General features: G+C 40.6%; 1 protein-coding gene and 1 long non-coding RNA gene across 6 annotated transcripts in view; one reads left to right on the top strand and one right to left on the bottom strand.

The window, feature by feature from the left end:
- Positions 1-16,107, bottom strand: part of LOC122553432 (proline-rich membrane anchor 1) — a 165,883-nt gene extending 149,776 nt beyond the window's left edge. For all 5 annotated transcript variants that reach the window (XR_015757850.1, XR_006312711.2, XM_087989680.1 and 2 more), the window contains exons 1-2: positions 15,571-16,107; positions 15,303-15,450 (exon numbers count right to left, since the gene is read on the bottom strand). Coding sequence is in view for 3 of the 5 variants with exons in the window: in XM_087989680.1 (XP_087845806.1) it covers positions 15,303-15,450; positions 15,571-15,654 (232 nt within the window). In the remaining 2 variants the exon portion in view is untranslated. The remainder of the gene's footprint in view (positions 1-15,302; positions 15,451-15,570) is intronic.
- The window catches only part of LOC122553433 (uncharacterized), a 90,192-nt gene continuing 86,834 nt past the window's right edge, over positions 16,104-19,461 (top strand). The window contains exon 1 of the long non-coding RNA XR_015757851.1: positions 16,104-16,593. This is a non-coding gene — a long non-coding RNA (uncharacterized LOC122553433). The remainder of the gene's footprint in view (positions 16,594-19,461) is intronic.

Below are 19,461 nucleotides of genomic sequence, written 5' to 3'. Positions count from 1 at the left end.
CCCTCTTGAGAATGAGAGAAATATTAGCTTCTCTCAAAAAGGGCAGGAGGCAGTCCTGACTACACGAATAATTGTACATGTCCAGCATTGGCCTGGCTAGCATATTCATAAATTCCTTATAAAACGTACTTGGAAAACCATCTGGGCCGGGTGCCTTGCCATTTTGGAGCTGGCTTGCCACCTGCTGTGTCTCTTGCACCGTCAAGGCAGCATTCAAAAGGGACACCTGCTCCGAAATCACACCTGGAATATCCAGGTTCTTAAAGATGGACAGCATCTTCGCCAATCTGTACTCACAATCATCTGATCTACACAGCTCAGAGTAAAATTTCCTAAACGCCGCAGTGATCTTTTTGGAATCACAAGAGTACCAGTACATTCTCTAATAGATGAAATAGATTGGGGGGGCACTCTTCTTCCTAGCCAAACATGCCAGGCATTTACCCGGCTTATTACTATACTCAAATAGCCTTTGTTTCGTGAAAGAGATCTCTCTCTTTGCTGTCTGAGTAAGCACAGAGTTCAGAGCGGTCCAAAGAGTTGTGATCCACTATAATTTAATCACAAACGGCCTGTCAAAGTACGCAGTCTCGGTTGCCTTCAGCCAGGCTGCAAGCATACGCTTCTTCTCTCCCCTTTGTCATTTCCAACTAACTGAACAAGAGATAATTATACCTCTTGCATAGGTCTTAGCAGTCTCCCAGAACACAGACGGGTTACTGCCGGTACCCGAATTGATATCCAAGAACGTTTTAAACTCCCACAAAAAGTACTCGATAAACTTACTGTCCTTCAGGAGAAAAGGGTCCATGCGCCAATGCTGCCAATCTACCCCATTACCCCTGGTCTTAACCTCCAAATACACTGCCGCATGATCAGAAATAACTATGTTCCCAATTTTACAGGACAACACTGAATCCAAAAAAAAATGATGGAGCAAGAAATAGATCAATCCTTGTGCAACACTTATGCAGATTGGAGAAAAGGTAAAGTCCCTACCCAGTATGTGAAGCCATCTCCACGATCATCCACCATCATCCACCAATCCCAACTCCTCACACAAGTCCATCAGTTGTTTAGATTGCGGGGAGGTGCCCGGGACACCCCAGGCATTCTGTTCACTGTGGGATCCATGAGACGATTAAAGTCTCCCCCTATAATCATATGGCGTGCCCCAAGAGCCACCAATCTGGAAAGCGCATCTGTTAAAAATTTAAGGGGGTGTGCCAGGCGCCAGCAAACATTCAGAATACCATATTCCTCACCTTGGTTACAAACTGCCTACCTTCATCCTTAATTTGACCTAACAACTTAAATGGGAGATTCTTCTTGAACGAGTCTAGCCAGTCTCCTGCTTTTACAGTTAAAAGACAAAAAGAACACACAGCCGAGCCCTCGTTGCTGCAACTTCGGATGATCCTTGTCATCAAGATGAGTTTCTTGCAACAAAGCGACATCAGGTCTTTCCTTTCTAAGACTCAAAAGTACTTTCTTTCTCTTAATCGGCAAGTGACTCCCCTTAATATTCCATGTGCACCATTTAAACGAGCAATCAGCCATAGCCATCTGAAACAGCCCATGAACCACCAAGAGGAAGAACCCTATGCATACTGCACCGAGTGAAAGCGATGAAAGACTCAAGAGTCTAAAAAACATAACTACTGAAACTACCAAATCAAAACTTCTAAAAACCACACTTACAATAAACCAGTACAAAAAACTGATAAGAGGAAACTTTCCCCTTTGCCCATAGGGGGCATTCACACAACTCGCAAACACCTTCGTGGCTCCTTCTGGCTGAAGCCGCACCTCAAACTTCGGAAAAAAAAGTAAAGAATACATAAATCCTTCAAACAAAGAAATGACAAGTGGGCATTTCATCCATCGACCCCTGTTATTACTGGTAAAAATCAAACCAAAAAAAATTCCGACAACATTTCCCAAACCTCAGAAAAGCAAGAAGGAAATAGAGAAAGAAACATATTAAAAGGGACAAAACCAGATGAACAAGGCAAACAACAGGGAAAAAAAAATCATTATTTTCCATACTGCTTGAACTAGCCAGTCTATTTCAAAGTGTCCAAAAATGCCTTTGCCTTTTCCAACAAATCAAAGACAGGCACGGACCTTCCGTGGCTGAAACGTAATACTGATGAGTACCTTACATAGTACTGAATATTCAGATCCCTCAGCCTCTTCTTTACTTCATCAAAGGTCTTCCTCTTAGGGATCACAGCCGCAGAAAAGTCCTGAAAAAATATAATCTTCAATCTCTTGGAAATCAGGGCCTGCTGATCCTTCGAGTGTTCTGGAAGCTTCCAATACCTTTTGCTTATCTCTATAGGGCTGGAATCACACTAGGGCCGGGCAGGTGCACTAGTCCAAACCAGGTCGGCGCACTGCTGCCCAGTGAGCTTGTTCGATCCGCACCCAGCCTGCCTCAGCTTCCCATCCCAAGAACTATGGCAGCCATTGCTCAAAAAAACTAACTAGCTGATCCCCTTCTTCCTGCTCCGGCAGCCCAATAACACTAATATTCTTCCTTCAACCTCAATTTTCGAGGTCATTGACCTGCTCCTCTAAGACCCATACCTGCTTCGCTAGAGCCTGGATCCAGCCTGCTGAGGATTCGGCCGCAGTCTCCAATGCTGGGTATGCTGCTCGGCCTCCTCTACATGCTTCCTGAGATGCTGCATCTCCTGCTCATGCTTTTGCAGCATGGCTGAGATCAGTTCCAGCCTGGTCCAGGTCTCCTCCATCGTTGACTTGATCTTTTCTCGGAGTTTGATGAACTCTGAAGCCAGACTCTGCTGAGCAGCTAAGTCCAGCAGGGAGGTCGACGCCGCGGCTGCGGGTGTGCCTGTTGCTGCAGGGGAATGTCGTGCTTGTTGTGATCCATGCGGTCCTTTACATTTAGTCATCTTCTCAAAATCACTAAAAAAGAATATATAAAAATTCTAGGAACTTAAAACTACCGATTTTTACCAAAGTAGCTAGTATGGCGAGGGTAAAAGCTCAATTTTGCCTGAGTTGTGGTGCAGAGCTCAGTAAGGCAGACCTGTTAGATTGCTGCCATCTTGAATCACTGCCACACATCATTCTGACTTGGAACTATACTGTCGTTCCTTCACTGTTGTGGGGTCAAAGTCCTGCAGCACCCTCTCTAACTGCACCAGATGGACTGCAGCATTTCACTACCACCAAGTGCAATTAGGAATGGGAAACCATTGCTGGCCTTGCCAGCTTCAACGCACTCCATGACTAATTTTAAAAAATACTTGTAGAGGATTAGTTATTCTGACATTAATGCAAATGACCAAAACCTTGCATTTTGTGCTATGATTAAATCTGTGTGTAAGCAATTACAGCTCAAGCAGTTAGATCCCACTCACAGAAGGAAAATGGCTTTTTGAGCCTATAATTTTGCTTTCATTTTAATTACTTCTTTCTCTAAAATATAAAGATCATGCTCCTGAAATATGGCCTAAAAATGACTAGAATTCTCTAAATGATTTTGCTTCAATTACTGCCAGTGCAAAATAAATCAGATTTTTTTTACAGGGGTCATCTGTCTTATTTCTAATTGATAAGCGTGTATTATTACATCTACGATTTTAGACTGGACAGTGTTGCGAAAAGTCTAATTTCATGTTTTAGGAGTATAACTTCTAAAGCTGATTGCAGTTTTTAAACCTAAGATAATCAAGTACCAGTGGGAGGCTGGTAAACAAATCTAAAATAATTGCAATTCAAAGGATGACCGGTGTTCATTTCACAAGACTAGAGTTAGATTAGATTCCACACTGACCCTCCAAAGAGTAACCCACCCAGTCCTATTTCCCTCGGACTATTGCACCTAACACTACTGGCAATTTAGCATAGCCAACTCACCTCACCTGCACATCTTTAGACTGTGGGAGGAAACCAGAGCAAACCAACGCAGACACTGGGAGAATGTGCAAACTCCACACAGACAGTCCCCCAAGGCTAGAATCGAACCTGGAACCTTGGTGCTATGACGCAGCAGTGCTAACCACTGAGCCACCATGCTACTCCCTAGAAGTAGGAAAACCTTAAACAATACATGGTCACTTTCTGAATTTTGTGGTGGGGTCAAAATATTCTGCAGTTTTTTGATAAAGAGTATAAATTATTCATACCGTTTCCCAGAGCAAAAAAAAGGTTGGGAATGGGAAATAATAATAAGCAATATTTAAGAAGGCCTGTAAGAGCTGGAGCATTGAGACAGAGGATCAGCCATGCATTTTGGGAAAACAAATCTTAGCAGGACTTATACTCTTAATGGTAAGGTCCAAGGGAGTTCTACTGAACAAAGAGACCTTGGAGTGTAGATTCATAGCTCCATGAAAGTGGAGTCGCAGGTAGATAGTGAAGAATGCATTTGGTATGCTTTCCTTGATTGGTCAGAGTGTTGAGTACAGAAGTTGGGAGGTCATGGGTTACGTCACATTTGATGTATTGTGTGCAATTCTGGTCTCCTTCCTATCGAAGGCTGGTATGAAATCAGAAAGGGTTCAGTAAAGATTTACAAGGATGTTGCCAGGGTTGGAGGATTTGAGCTATAGGAAGAGGCTGAATAGGCTGGGGCTGTTTTCCCTGGAGCACTGGAGGCTGCAGGGTGACCTTATAGAGGTTTATAAAATCATGAGGGGCATGGATAGGGTAAACAGACAAGGTCTTTTCCCTGGTGTCAAGGAGTCCAGAACTAGAGGGCATAGGTTTAGGGTGAGTGGGGAAAAAATATAAGAGAGACCTGAGGGGCAAAATTTTCACACACGTGTGTGGATTGGGCTGCCAGAAGAAGTGTTGAAGGTTAGTACAATTGCAACATTTAAAATGTATCTGGATTGGTATATGAATGGAAGGGTTTGGAGGGATATGGGCCGGGTGCTGGCAGGTGGGACTAGATCGAGTTGGGATATCTGGTCAGCATGGACGAGTTGTTGTGAAGGGTCAGTTTCCGTGCTGTACATCTCTATGACTCTATATGGAATGGCAGATCAGGCTCAAAGGGCCAAATGCACTATTTCTGCTCCTAGTTTCCACGTTTCTGTGAAAGTGGGTTGGACGTAGTCAGGTGGAAGCTGAAATCCCTGTTTTCCAACATCTGATTTTGTTTATGTGATAGTTGGCAGCTTGTTGGGCACACCACTGACATGCTGTTTCTGTCCAAATAGCTATTGTTTTCAACATGCTCATGAGCCAAAGACCATATACAGTCCAACAGAAGCACATAGGAGTAGGATGGAAGTATAATTCTCCTTAAAAGCAAGCTGTGATCTAACCTGTGTGAGAATTTCAAGTAAATTAATTCCATACCACTTCATCGGTGATACTTCATAATAACTTAAGAAATATGACATTGGGAATTTATTGACAATTTGTTTGACTATCAACACTCATGTTGGGAAGCATACCAAATTGTCACCAAGTTAATTTGGTGGGTAGCACACCAAATCATTTTTCATGTGCTCACCAGCATTTGTCTTCTGAAAGGCATTTTAACTTGCCTTCTAAAACCACCAAATTACAGCCTTTACCATTACTGTCAATGATTATCTGGTCACAACTGTCTGACACAATATAGAATCTAAAGATTAGTGTTCCAATCTATAGAAACTCAAACTAATCTAGCCAATCAAAACATGTTTTTTTATTTGATATACTTCATTCACCAGACAATATTAATTCAGCTGGAAGATTAATTGTCATAACAAATATGAATATGTAAGAGCGGCAATTGTCCTAACCAGAATTGAAAGTCTCCTTACAAGATTACTACAGGAACACATTAATGATAGTAATTGATAAAGAAGCTTCGTAAGTAGAGAATATTGTTCTGAAAACATCAACAAGATACTAAATCAAATAATAAAATGAAACCAAAGGAGAAAAGCCAGGCATGCCAACTTTTCTAGATACACAAAAAAAAAATTGACTGGGTGGATTGGAGTTTCCACCAGCTCTGTATGTATTTGGCTTTAGTTTGATATTTAATAATGAACAGAAACAGTACAGCACAACTCACAGACACATATTCGGATTTAAATGTCAGGTTATGCACAATGAGTTTTCTCTTTTATTCCAATATAGTTCATATTCCATTTAATCCCCTCCTGATTGAGGTGCATTTGCAATTAGGGTAATAAAAGTAAGTAAAATTACCATTAACATATATTTTCTAGACAGATGATGTATTGGCGTTTGTGATTAACTCACCATTCAGTTCTCTAGCTACGGCATTCACTGAGACAAGGTCAATACAGTTACTGTTTTTCAGCAGTTCCAGCAATTTCCCCTCAAATGAATTTGATCAAGAATAGGATTTCACATTCTTGCAAGACTTAATGAATGTTATATTTCTTTTAGCACTTTTAAAATGAAATAACTTTTTTGACAATGGCATTTGATTGAGGAAATTAAGAAGGAAATCAAAGTGATCAAATTTCAACCAAAGGCTCAAATGGTTAGCACTGCTGTGTCACAGCGCCTGGGACCCGGGTTCAATTCCAGCCTCTGACGACTGTTTGTGTGAAGTTTGTACATTACCCCTGTGCTTACGTGGGTTTCCTCTGGGTGCTCGAAGGATGTGCAGGTTAGGTGGAATGGCTATGTTAAATTGCCCATAGTTTCCAGTGATGTGCAGGCTAGGTCAATTAGTTATGGAAAGTGCAGGGTTACAAGGATAGTGGGGGGTTGTGTGTTGGGGGAGGGGGGGAAATAAGTCTGGATGGGATGCTCTTCAGAGGGGCGGTGGGGACTTGATGGGCTAAATGGCCTGCTTCCATATTGTAGGGAACCTATGACTCCATGACTGAATTCACAAGCTTACTTTATACCATAAACCATCACTCATTTGCTCTGTAGAAACTTACCACTCTCTTGCCAAGCAATCATGGGACTAATTGAACAATTTGAAGCATACTAAAGATTGAAAACTAACCAACTGAGCCAAATACAAACTTTATTAAAGGTGCAGAAAGTTTTATTACATAGGGCATTGGCTTGGAAAAGAATATAATACAATTAGTTTGTGATTTCATTAAAGCTGAACTACACAATAAGTATATTAAGAAAATTGCTAAACCAGAGCATGTTTACAGCAACAGAAAGGAAAGATGGAATAATGGACTTGCATTTTTCTAACACTTTTCAAGGATCTGCCAATTTTCACAAAACAGCAACGTCTCTCAGATTTTTAAAAAATAACTGACAGATAATTTGTTCTGTTGTCCAGATTTAGGGAGGTATGATGCCAGGACAATTGAAATTGTTCATGAGCCATTTTCAGTCACCTAAGCATAGTGCACAGACTGTGTAACCCAAATGGAATGCTGGAGGTTGACCTATGATTGGGCTTTCAGTTTCACTGACATTACGTGGATGAGAGTCTGATGCCTATCATGCTTGGAAAGCTCCAATGGTTTGTTTTGAGAAGCTTACTTTTGGGTGGTGTGGAATTCCCAAGAGGAGCAGGCCTGGCTCCTGCTGTACTCTCAAACCTTGAATTTAGCAGAAGGGAGAGTTAAACTTTATACAAGGTCACTCGCGCGCATATTTAAGGGATGTGACAACTGGATTAAGCATTCATCAGGAGATGAAGTATTGGGTCAGTTGCAATTGGAGATTTGGACAATGATCACTGAGATTATATTTTATTGCTGTAAAATGCCAATGTACAAGCTCGAATTTCCATCCTGGAGCTTTTTAATGCCCATCAGAAGGGTTTAAACGTGACAGATGAAAAGTAGCACTGCATCAGGTTTACTTTTCTTCATCACCTTCACAGTCCCTTCAAATCACACTGACCATCTTGATGACTAAGCTAAATATAACAATTCCTTTATCACGAGATCAATGTCTTGGAATTTCCAACACAAATTCACTACAAACAACACAAAGACTGCCACAGCAGATAGAACATACATAACATCGATCATAGAACAGTACAGCATAGTACAGGACTTTCTGCCCTCGATGTTGGGCCAACTTTTTATCCTACTCTAAGATCAAATTAACCTATAAAGCCTACAATTCACTATCATCCATCCGCCTATCCACGAGTTGCTTAAATGTCCCTAATGTATCTGAATCTACTACCACTACTGGCAGTGCATTCCACGTGCTCACCACTCTGTGTAAAGAACCTACCTCTAACATCACCCTTAAACCTTGCTCCAATCACCTTAAAATTATGTCCCATTTCCACCCTGGGAAAAAGTCTCTGGCTATCCACTTTATACTTCTCATCATCTTGTACACCTCTACCAAGTCACCTCCCATTATTCTTCGCTCCTATGAGAAAAGCCCTCGGTCCCTCAAACTTTCTTCATAAGCCATGACCTCCAGTCCAGGTAGTATCCTGGTAAATCTTCTCTGCACACTCTCTAAAGCTTCCACGTCCTTCCTATAATGAGGTGACCAGAACTGAACACAATATTCCAAGTGGGGTCGAACCAGGGCTCTATAGAGCTGCAGCATAATCTCGCGGCTCTTAAACTCAATCCCCCTGCTAATGAAAGCCAACAACCATATGCCTTCTTAACAACCCTATCATCTTGGGTGGCAACTTTGAGGGAACTATGGATGTGGAACCCAAGATCCCTCTGTTCCTCCACACTGTCAGGAATTCTGCCTTTAACCCTGTAATCTGCATTCAAATTTGATCTTCCAAAATGAATCACTTCACACTTTTCCAGGTTGAACTCCATCTGCCACTTCTCAGCCCAGCTCTGCATCCTGTCAAGGTCAGATGAAGGAGAAGCCCAACTAAAAGTGAAGAGTCAAAAGATAATTAATGCAGATACTGGAAATCTGCAGGTCACAGACCTAAATCACTAGTTCTGTTTCTCTCTTGACAGATGCTGCCAGATCTGTTGAACATTTGCAGTTTTCCCTGTTATTGCATCATGAATAGTCAAAGAAAACTGTTCTCTATATAAGCCAATTATGCATTGAACCAGCAATGTTGAGATGTGGCTGTCAGCATACACCTCATTCGCTATTGCCATTGCATTATAATTGGATACATAAATGAGGCACTGTAGCATTCCACAAGTCAAACTCTTAAATGACAAAGCATGAAGAAAATAATAATTTTCATCTTCAGTGATATACTGTATGGTTGAAATTGTTCAATTTCTGAAAAAGGCAAAACTTTTGCAATTACCTTCTTACTGAATCTTTTAAATGCTTAACAATCAGTATAAAGAGGAACCATAATAACAATTTAAAATAGATAAGCATGACAGCTAAGTTTAAGAAAAACTCTCTAACAACACAAAATACTTGAGCTAGTCTTTATCGATATTTCTACAAGTTTATCATGTTTATTTAACAGTTTTCATAATTTGTAACTTAAAGCAGCATCCACAATTTAGCATTAGACCAGAATTAATACAATGGCCAACAAACAAACAGCATCCAAGGTCTGTTAGACTTGCTGTTGTCCATTTAACCTCCTGAATTTCTGTATGTTAAACTTATGCAAGAGGGACATTCGTGACAGTGAAATGATGTTATGCCTTGAAAAAGGTATCTGGCATCTGAGTTCTAAGGAAGGTTACTCCACTCGAAATGTTATCTCTGATTTCTCTCCACAAATGCTGCCAGATTTGCTGAGCTTTTCCAGCAATTTCTGTTTTTGCAACATGCTTCCTTAGTAATTAATTGCTAAAGAAAAACAAAGTCTAACGAATTTTAAATTGAATCCACTACTTTTCATCATTTATATAAATGATTTGGATCAGAGCATAAGAGATATAGTTAGTAAGTTTGCAGATGACACCAAAATTGGAGGTGTAGTGGACAGCGAAGAAGGTTACCTCAGATTACAACAGGATCTTGATCAGATGGGCCAATGGGCTGAGAAGTGGAAGATGGAGTTCAGATAAATGTGAGGTACTGCATTTTAGGAAAGCAAATCTTAGCAGGACTTATACACTTAATGGTAAGGTCCGAGGGAGCATTGCTGAACAAAGAAACCTTGGAGTGCAGATTCATAGCTCTTTGAAAGTGGAGTCGCAGATAGCTAGGATAGTGAAGAAGGCGTTTGGTATGCTTTCCTTTATTGGTCAGAGTATTAAGTACAGGAGTTGGGAGGTCATTTTATGGCTGTACAGGACATTGGTTAGACCACTTTTGGAATATTGCATGCAATTCTGGTCTCCTTCCTATCAGAAAGATGTTATGAAACATGAAAGGGTCAGAATTGATTTACAAGGATATTTGCCAGGGTTGGAAGATTTGAGCTATAGGGAGAGGTTGAATAAACTTGGGCTGTTTTTGGAGGCTGAGGGGTGACCTTATAGACGTTTATAAAATTATGAGGGGCACGTTCAGCTACTGACAGAGCATATTGCAGCATTGATGAAAGAACTCGAGGACCTTAGGCTCATCCGAGAGAACGAGATCTTTCTGGAGAAGATCTTCAGCGAGGTTATTACAGCAATCGTACCAGAAGAGAGCAGACGATGAGGAAGGCAGAGAGGAGACAGGTGCAAGAGACCCCGGGGGAAGTACCTGTCAGGAACAAGTTGAAACTTTTGGAAACATTAGAGACAGATAACACTGCCAGTCCACGAGGCGGCCAGGTCTGTCAATCAAAAGTTGGCATGGAGACAGAGCGGAAGAGTTGGACATTGCACAGAGCCGTGGTAATAGGGGACTCCATAGTGAGAGGAACTGACCGGGGTATTTGTGGCAGCAGACGGGACTTAAGGATGGTGTGTTGCCTTCCTGGTGCCAGGGTTAAAGACATCACAGACAGAGTGCAGGAAATCCTCAAGGACGAAGGTGAAGAGCCAGAGGTGGTGGTACACGTCGGCACAAATGATGTCGGGAAGAAGAGGAGGAATATACTACAGCGGGACTTCGGAGAACTAGGAAGAAGGCTGAAAAGCAGGACGTCCAAGGTGGTTATCTCCGGTTTGCTTCCAGTTCCTCAGGCTGGTGAGGCCAGAAACAGGGAGATAATGGACTTGAATGTGTGGCTGGGGAACTGGTGCAGGAAGCAAGGATTTAAATTCTTGGATCACTGGGGTATGTTTTGTGGTAAGCATAAATTCTACAAGAGACACAGTTTGCACCTTAATAGGTTAGGGACCAGCATTCTGGCAGGCAGGTTTGCTACTGCAACACAGCTACGTTTAAGATAAGTAGGAGGGGGAAGGGGACAAACTGGATGTTTAAGAAGGAAATTGGAGGGAAAGTTAGAACAAGGGAAGTCAAGAAAGACAACTGTATCAATGAGGCAGAAACCTCAGAAAGGGATCATGCTGTAAGGTTGAGTGAAATAGGAGTTGATGGGAAGGGTGAGGGCAGTAACAAATTAAAAATAATAAAATGAATGCACGAAGCATTAAAAATAAGATGGATGAGCTTGAGCCTCTTTTGGAAATTGGCAGATACGATATTGTGGGGATAACTGAGACGTGGCTTCAAGTGGACAGGGCCTGGGGGATGAATATTCAAGGCTTCACGTGCTATCGTAAGGACAGACTGACGGGCAGAGGGGGTGGAGTGGCCTTGTTGGTAAGGGATGAGACCCGGGTTTGATTCCACCCTCATGTAAACAGTTTGCAAATTCTCTCCTTGCCTATGTGGGTTTTCTCCAGTTTCCTCCCACAGTCCAAAGATGTGCAGGTTAGACGGATTGGCCATGCTATGTCACCCACAGTGTCAAGGGATATGCAGACAAGGTGGATTAGCCATGTGAAATGCAGGGTTACAGAGTCGGACAGTCTAGGTGGGCTGTGCGGACTCGATGGACCAAATGGCCTGTTTCCACACCATAGGAATTCTATGATAACTTATGTACCTATATCAAATCTCCAATCTTTTCTGTTCAAAGGAGAATTGTCCAATTTCTCCAGTTGATCCCTATAATTGTTATGCTCCATGTCTGAAAACATTCTGGCATACTCTTCTTACTAAAATTGATATCAGCATGTCCTAACTTCTGCAGTTTAGTGCATTATCTATCTTTAACTGGTCAGGATATATGAATAGGAAGTTGTACAGCAACATGACATTTCACACAGTTATGGCAAAATAGCATATCTCAGACAGCTATTTACAGATTTTCATGTTTAACTACCAATCTACAGTTTACTGAAGTTGCTGCCTGATTTGTGCATTTCTGTAAATTCAGGCATACTTCTTTTCATGTTTTCAGCTACAATCAATCAGCACATTCTGGACTTGCTATGCTCAGTACGGAGATATTTAGTGGCAAAAATGAAAAATGCTACATCAGCTCATTCAGATCCTGTTGTAACAAATACAGAAATTGCTGGAGAAACTCAGCAGGTCTGGCAGCATCTGTGCAGAGATATAGAGTTAAAGTTTCGAGTCCAGCGTGGGTCTTCTCTGTCACATTGTAGATATTTTTCCTTATCAACTTGTTCAGAGATGTTATTACACAATGCCAGAATAGCTGGGAATTGAATGCAGGCCTCTGGTCTAGAGGTAGCAATGCTATCACAACACCATGAGAGACCACACCATGCTGCAGATATTATTCTCTATAAATTTGTTGCAAAATGAAAGCGATCACAAGTACATCTGGTTACCTACAGCACACGTTTTCTCTTGGGAGTTGAATCAAATAACAATCAACTCTAGATGAACCAATTTTATGATAAGTTAAGAACAATTATACTTTGTTTTGTTAAACGGGACAGAATCAATTTTACCAGAATAATATTCAGTGCATTACATTGTATTAAACTCCTGAACCTTGAATTGGGTGCATCATCTCATTTGATGAAAACAATACCACTGGGCATCCACTATCAATGCATGAAAGCAAGAGTATTTAAGGCTTTTCTGTATCTTACACCTGGAAACAAATAGTTGTTTCCCTTTAATGATTAAAAATATAAATTACAGCAATGCACTTCTAAATGAGTTTACCTTGTAAGGAATAAGACTGAGTAACATTTACATTAAAATGTTTTATATGATTATACATTTAAGTGATAACAACAATAATAGATATACAATTATGCAGATAGTGAATAAAATTTTGGGAAGGTATTATTACTGATTAGGACCTAAGCACTGGAATACATTCCTTACACTTTCCCCCCTCTCAACCCTACTTTTGCCCTTTTAAACATGCCTTCCTGACCAATATTTTGCTCACCTGACCTAAACTATTTGGGCTCACATTTTGTTTTATAATACTTACGTAAAAGACCTTGGAATGTTTTATTATGTCAAAGTTACTTTATAAACATAAGTTGTGACTGACAGAGGGCAGGATAAAATTTATTCAGTATAAGTAATGACCATTTCAAGCTTCTTGTATCAGATAGTTATTTTCTACTGAGTTTATGGGACAAATTCCTCTTCACTATATGGTTTTCTGCGTAGCTAAGGTAATTAGAATTTCAACCCATAACCTAAATGCTATTTGAAATGGACCTGCATTTTAAAAAAGGTCAATTAGAAATTAAAAGAATGTTTTCTTTCCCTTCGATTTACACTTCATGCCAAAACTACTCTCAACAATGATGTAATTTATCTCAAAAGGTCCAGTGATTATGCGTACTTCCTCACAAAGATTTCCTTCTACAAGCTGTTGGTAAACAAAGCAAACATTGCCTATTGAGGTCATTTCTAAACATTAAGTAGATTTCTAAATGTTAACGTACAACAGTAATTTATGAAATAAATTTATATATTGATTTTAGAAAATTGTACAATCTGTATTGCAGATTAGATTCAAGCAAGTAGATGGTTTATTGTTAATTATTTGGCACATCATGTAGCACAGTCATTACAATTAACAGCATTACATTGAGTACAATCTTGAACAAAAACATGAAAAACAAAACTGACCATGGAGATTACTGCTTGACTTCATTGTCCCAAAATCCTTGTAATATTCCTGCCAACCATTGAAAAATAAATCATTTTCTACATGCTATTACAAGTTCCACTTGATGGGATGAACAGCACAATTATTAACCTGAAGTTGCATAATCTTGTGACTACAATGATGTAATTTGCTCCAACCATGCACTGTCTTGATCTATTGTTATCTAGCTACAGCCTGAGGCAGGCTTTCACTGAAAGCTTGCCGTTTGGCAGAGGCACAGCATGGACATCCGCTCAGTTGTTCATAAACCTTAGAAAAAAGGAAACCCTGAATAATTACTATCAATAAAAGTGAATGTAAAAATTGGAATTAAAAATGTCACTAGTACTGATGTGAAATTAGTACAACATTCACTGATAGGCGAGAAAAACCTTTATGCTGAGGGGAATTATGTCTGAAAACAACTAAATATTTGATGGATCTGAGTTGGCTCTCACAGATTAAGCCTTTGATGTTTCTTCTTTAAAAGAGTGATGAAACAGATAGTGGCCTTTCCCCTGGACCACAGAAACGACCATCTTCCTACTGTAATTAAATATAACGTCTTACCACAGAACTTGAGCATGGTCATAAAAAGACACATTATCAACGCTTTTCAAGTTTGACTCATCAGGACAATTTGCAAGAATAACAATGCAATGGGAAAACAGCATTTATGCAGTATAAAAGGAGACTGTTGACTGGTGGCAAATGAACTCTGTATATTGTAACTAACTTTGTCCAATAAATATATTATTTTGCTAACTGCTTTAAGCTATTGTGCAGCAGTTTAGTGAGTATATATGTCATTTAGTTCACACAGTATATCTCCCAGCAGAATTAATTGGGAAAAGTAAGAATCCTGAAAAATAAATATCTATATTATACCAAATTGATGGGTGTTGCACGTTTTTTTGGGAAAGACTGAAATCTACAGTTTTTACGGTCAATGAATTGGACTTAGATGAAATGGCACTCATGCTGTGGGTGCTCTAAAACGGCCCAAGGATCTCGAAACAGTAAGAATTCTTCAGAAACTAATTGGAGTCTCCCAGCGCTGTAACACTTGCAATTAGAGCCTTTGTCATTGTTGCTGTTATAGTGGAATTGAACCGTGTTGTCAGCAGTGACGCGCAAAACAACAAACCAGGCAACGAGAGAACTCGGCCAAGGGAGCTCCAGATGAGGGCGGAAAGGTTGGGAACACATACACCTATTGCCAGGGGACGAATTGTACTCACTGAGGTCAGAGACAGATGCTCATTAGGAGGGAGGGCGAAACCTAGTCCCACTCAGTCTTTGCTGTGCATCACTATTCTCAATTCTCATGTGTGTATATTATATATTATACACAGTCTCTCACACACAGTCTCTGCTGGGGAACTCATTGACTTCAAGATGGATGGTTGCCACTTACTTGGAGACACGAATTGCCTGGGCGGTGGAGGGGGTGGTGGTGGAGGGGGTAACGGGGGTAGTCGACACGAGCAGATCTCATGACACTCGTCAGTCCCCGTCTCAAAAACCGATCTCCCGCCTGATTTCTGGAGTTCGCCCTGAGAAAGCTGAGAGAGGCGAAGAACAAAATTGTATTAAACCACAAGCAGGCAGAGGTGTGTGTGTGTGTACTCTCGGGGGGTGGGAGAAAACAAAACTGCGCTTGGTAAACTTACTCCTGCACTCACCTGAAAAAGAAAGAACAGGGAGGTGAGGAAGTAGCGGTTCAGAATCCAGGGATAGAGAGTCAATGAGAGGTCAGCGTTCAGCATCCCGCCTGCACGGTTAAAATACAGAGTCACAACTCATTAAAATTCAGCGGGGTACCGCACGGCAAAACTGGTCCCGCAAACTTTTTTTTTGTCCTTGGAGGCGGCTAGAATCTTCCAGTCAGACTTTTGTGTCTCGTCAAAGTGAAGTTGTCCTTTTGCGCCTTGTTCCCTGGGACGTGGGGATACTCGAACCTCTCTCTCTCTATTCACCCACACAGGGGAACCGCGGGGCTCCGGAAACAGCACAGAGAGGGGCGGTGGGTAGGAGGAGAGCTGTCCGTCTCTACTTTGAGACAACTTGGCTGTTCGTGTTTATCCTGAGGCCAGGAGCTGCCTCGAAGTCGCAATGGCCGCGACACGACACTGCCGCCTGCAAACACATGTACGGGGCAATCCCAGAGAGAAAGCACAAAGTTAGCAAAGCCGAAAGATCGGGGGAAGGGGGGGGGGGGGGGGGGGTTTGGGGGTGGGACTCTTCCCAAGCGGCAATTTTAAACGAATACGAAGGATCCCTCTTCCAAGCGGTCGCTGCAACAGGCGACGTCCACTGTATGTGCACACTCCCAGGGCATTTTTGGAGTCAAGCCGTTCATGGTGTCCACCCGCGATTCGGAAATGAAGATACCACCGCGGGTCGTTCGAGCTGTCACCCAAAAGACTGCCCCACGCGCTCAATCACCTCGGCGTCCCTCCTTTTCCAAAGACAGGTGGAAGGGTTGGGGAACAACAACAACGTTGCAGAAGACACACACGCACACATCCACAGAATTCACCCCCCTCGCCGCCCCACTCTGTTAATCTTTGGCAACGCGTCGATGATAATGTTCAGAGCGAGCCAGTGTCAGTTTGCAGCTGGACGAGCGAGAGTCCCGGAGAGCCGCTGCAAACGTGTCCTTTTTCACATCACATCACTCCACTGCACCCGGGCTCATCCTTGAAGTGAGTAGCATCATGTACGACCTGCATATGCAGAGACTTTCGCTCCGGCTCGTCTCTGAATCTAATCTACACTGAACACGCTGCAGCAATTTTTCAGACCGATGTAGCGTGTCCATTGTGTACTGCCCTGTATTTGACAGCCACTAGCTTGGCTTTATCCCCCTGGAATGTGCGGGTTGAAGAGACTGTAGGCTCAACCCCTTCCCTCACCCATGCTTATGAGATCTGATTGAACAGTGCTCGCAGCCCCGTCGGTCACGCTCTGCCTTCTGTCTTGTTTTGCCCTGCTTTCAAGCCGCGCAGAAATGCACTGGCAAACTGTGTACACATTCCCAGGGTGAAGGAAAGCAGATGCAGGCACTCAACAGACTGGGTTCCTCCTGCGCGTTATCTAATATCCGCCATGTTGTTGTATACTTATATGTATCAATTGTGATTGATGCAGAGTTGTGACAGTCCCCGTGCTGTGATGTGCTGATAACCTCCAAAGTTTTGACACCCATTTAAGAAACTGTTTTACTTATTAAACATCTCCATTTAACATCTACAATAGTTTAAACTGAAATATGTGGTGCCTGGAATGGAAACCTTAAGCTGTGGAAGAAGTTAAAACTTACCCACAGTCTGCGGGCGTCTTTCAAAGCAATGGCAGCTGTAGTGAACTTTTTAAAACAATTCTTTCCACAGACCCTTAATGTTGCACAACTATCCAATTTCAGAAAATTAAAATAGCTCAGCACGATCTTTTCCATGACAGCTTACTCGCTTCGCTTCACATTATGCTGATCACTTTTTTGGAATCTTGCTTTTCCTTGTTTTATTTCTTTATAGATTGAAGTTTGATGAGAAGACAAGTTACAGAAGTCATTGCATTAACAAACATAAGCTTCATAAAGTGTTTTTACTGTTGTGTACAGAAAGCAGACGTTGCTCATTCAGACATACTTATAAACTTCTATATTTTGCCCATTGAAACATGGTTTATACATGTGGTGGGGCTATAGTAAATGCTCTTAAAACTCTGACAGTTTACCTTATGTAAATATCCCTGAGATTTTTACTAACCTGAAATCAGATTCTCTATGCAATAGTCGGGGAATAATTAGAATCTGCATGCTACCAAGTAAGTGTCTTAAAATTCATACGCAACTGTACATTGATAATTTACAGGTTACTGAGATATTGTCATGAGAAATCAAGAAAGAATGCTAAGTTAAATGGCATATCACAGTACTTTGGAGTTTGAAAAGAAAATCAAGATACACTAGAATGCTTTGGAGATTTTTATTCTGAAGTTGAAACAATGGGAATTTTAAAAATTGAACAATTACATAATTGCAAAAGTATATGAATTAGTATTGGTTATGATAAATATGAATCAAACATAAACATAAACTAAATGTTTATGTTTGATTCATATTTATGAGTCAAAACAAGTATTGAAAATGACAAAATGCTAACTCTAATGAAACAATTCATCAAGTCACAATATTGTCTTTTGGAACCAAATAAGTTGTTTTTAACAATAGAAATGTCAGTGCATGGATGTTTAGGAATGCAACTGTCAAAGTTTCCAGTTACCTGTGATTCATTTGTAGCCTGTAAGCCTGCTGTCTTTGATGTATTCAAAAAATGAAGTGACAGATAAATTCACACATACATGTGTTGAACTTTTCAAGAGTATCTTAAAGTTACATGTACTATCCATGCAGTGTGTTGCTATAATAAGCTACAAAGAGGATTCACGTTACGGTATGTACCAATTTTAGTAAAATCCATCAGTATTACTGCACATAACCTCCATATACACCAGTAACTTAACCAACATTTAAAAAAATATATATATACTGGTGTAGATTATTTTTACCCTCTAATCCCTGTTAATACTCATCAAACTTTCTGGCTTTTTTCACACAAACATTGAAACTCCCATCTTTCGGTTCTCCAACAATTCACTTGCTATCTTCAGTAACTCCTGATTTGATACATCTCTACCTCATAATTTTTAAACTCAGCAACATATAAAGGTTCAATTATATTCTTGTTACTTTAATTAAATAAGTTTGATAATGATCATACTCTGGGAAGTTTCCAAAATTTTACGAATTATGAATAACACCATGCCACAACATTTATTAAACATTCTAAACCCAGTCTCATTTATACAAAGGCTTCAGTCCTCTTCATTCATGATGCCAACTGAGAGTACCACTTAATGATTTAGAAGTTGTCATTTGATTTGAAGACTTTCAATCTGTTGCCTTCCCTTTTTTATTGGCTCAATTAATATTTCAGCCTATCAACATGTAGGATCTTCCAAAATATTCAATAAGAATTTACAAATTTACATTAATAATTTTCTCCAAAACAGTATGTGTTCCTCATTTCTTTAAGCTTTTTATCCCAGAAAAAAAACAACAAAACCTTCTTATTATGACTCAAGCTACTAAATCTCAACAGCTTTAGTTTTTCTTAACGATTACTGTAAGTTCTGTTTTAGCAGTATTTATCATCATGGTTGGACAATAGAACACTTAGATAGTGACATTTTAGTGGTGACAAATATTATTGAACATCATATCTGCTGACAAATTATAGATAGTAATTGTATCTGGGGAGTTCTTGGACTAAGTAAACTGAGAAGAAATGCCACTAAGATATCCTGTATGTATATATGTACAAAGGACAAATCCCTCTTCTGAGATTCAAATTACCATTGCTTTGATTGAAAATTAGAATACTGTTCTTTAGAAACTGAAGTCACCAAACACCCTTTGGAGAGTTAATGCAATATCAAACACTGCATGGTTTTCATGATTAAATTTGTTTTGCATGTATTTGTGTCCAATATATGTAATGGTTTTTACA

Source organism: Chiloscyllium plagiosum, unplaced genomic scaffold (genome assembly GCF_037043375.1).
Source record: "Chiloscyllium plagiosum isolate Xiang-an unplaced genomic scaffold, Cpla_swu_hap1 HiC_scaffold_8, whole genome shotgun sequence".
Classification (NCBI taxonomy): Eukaryota; Metazoa; Chordata; class Chondrichthyes; order Orectolobiformes; family Hemiscylliidae; genus Chiloscyllium; species Chiloscyllium plagiosum.
Note: the sequence above shows the minus strand (reverse complement) of the source record. Positions and strands in the feature narration are given on the sequence as shown.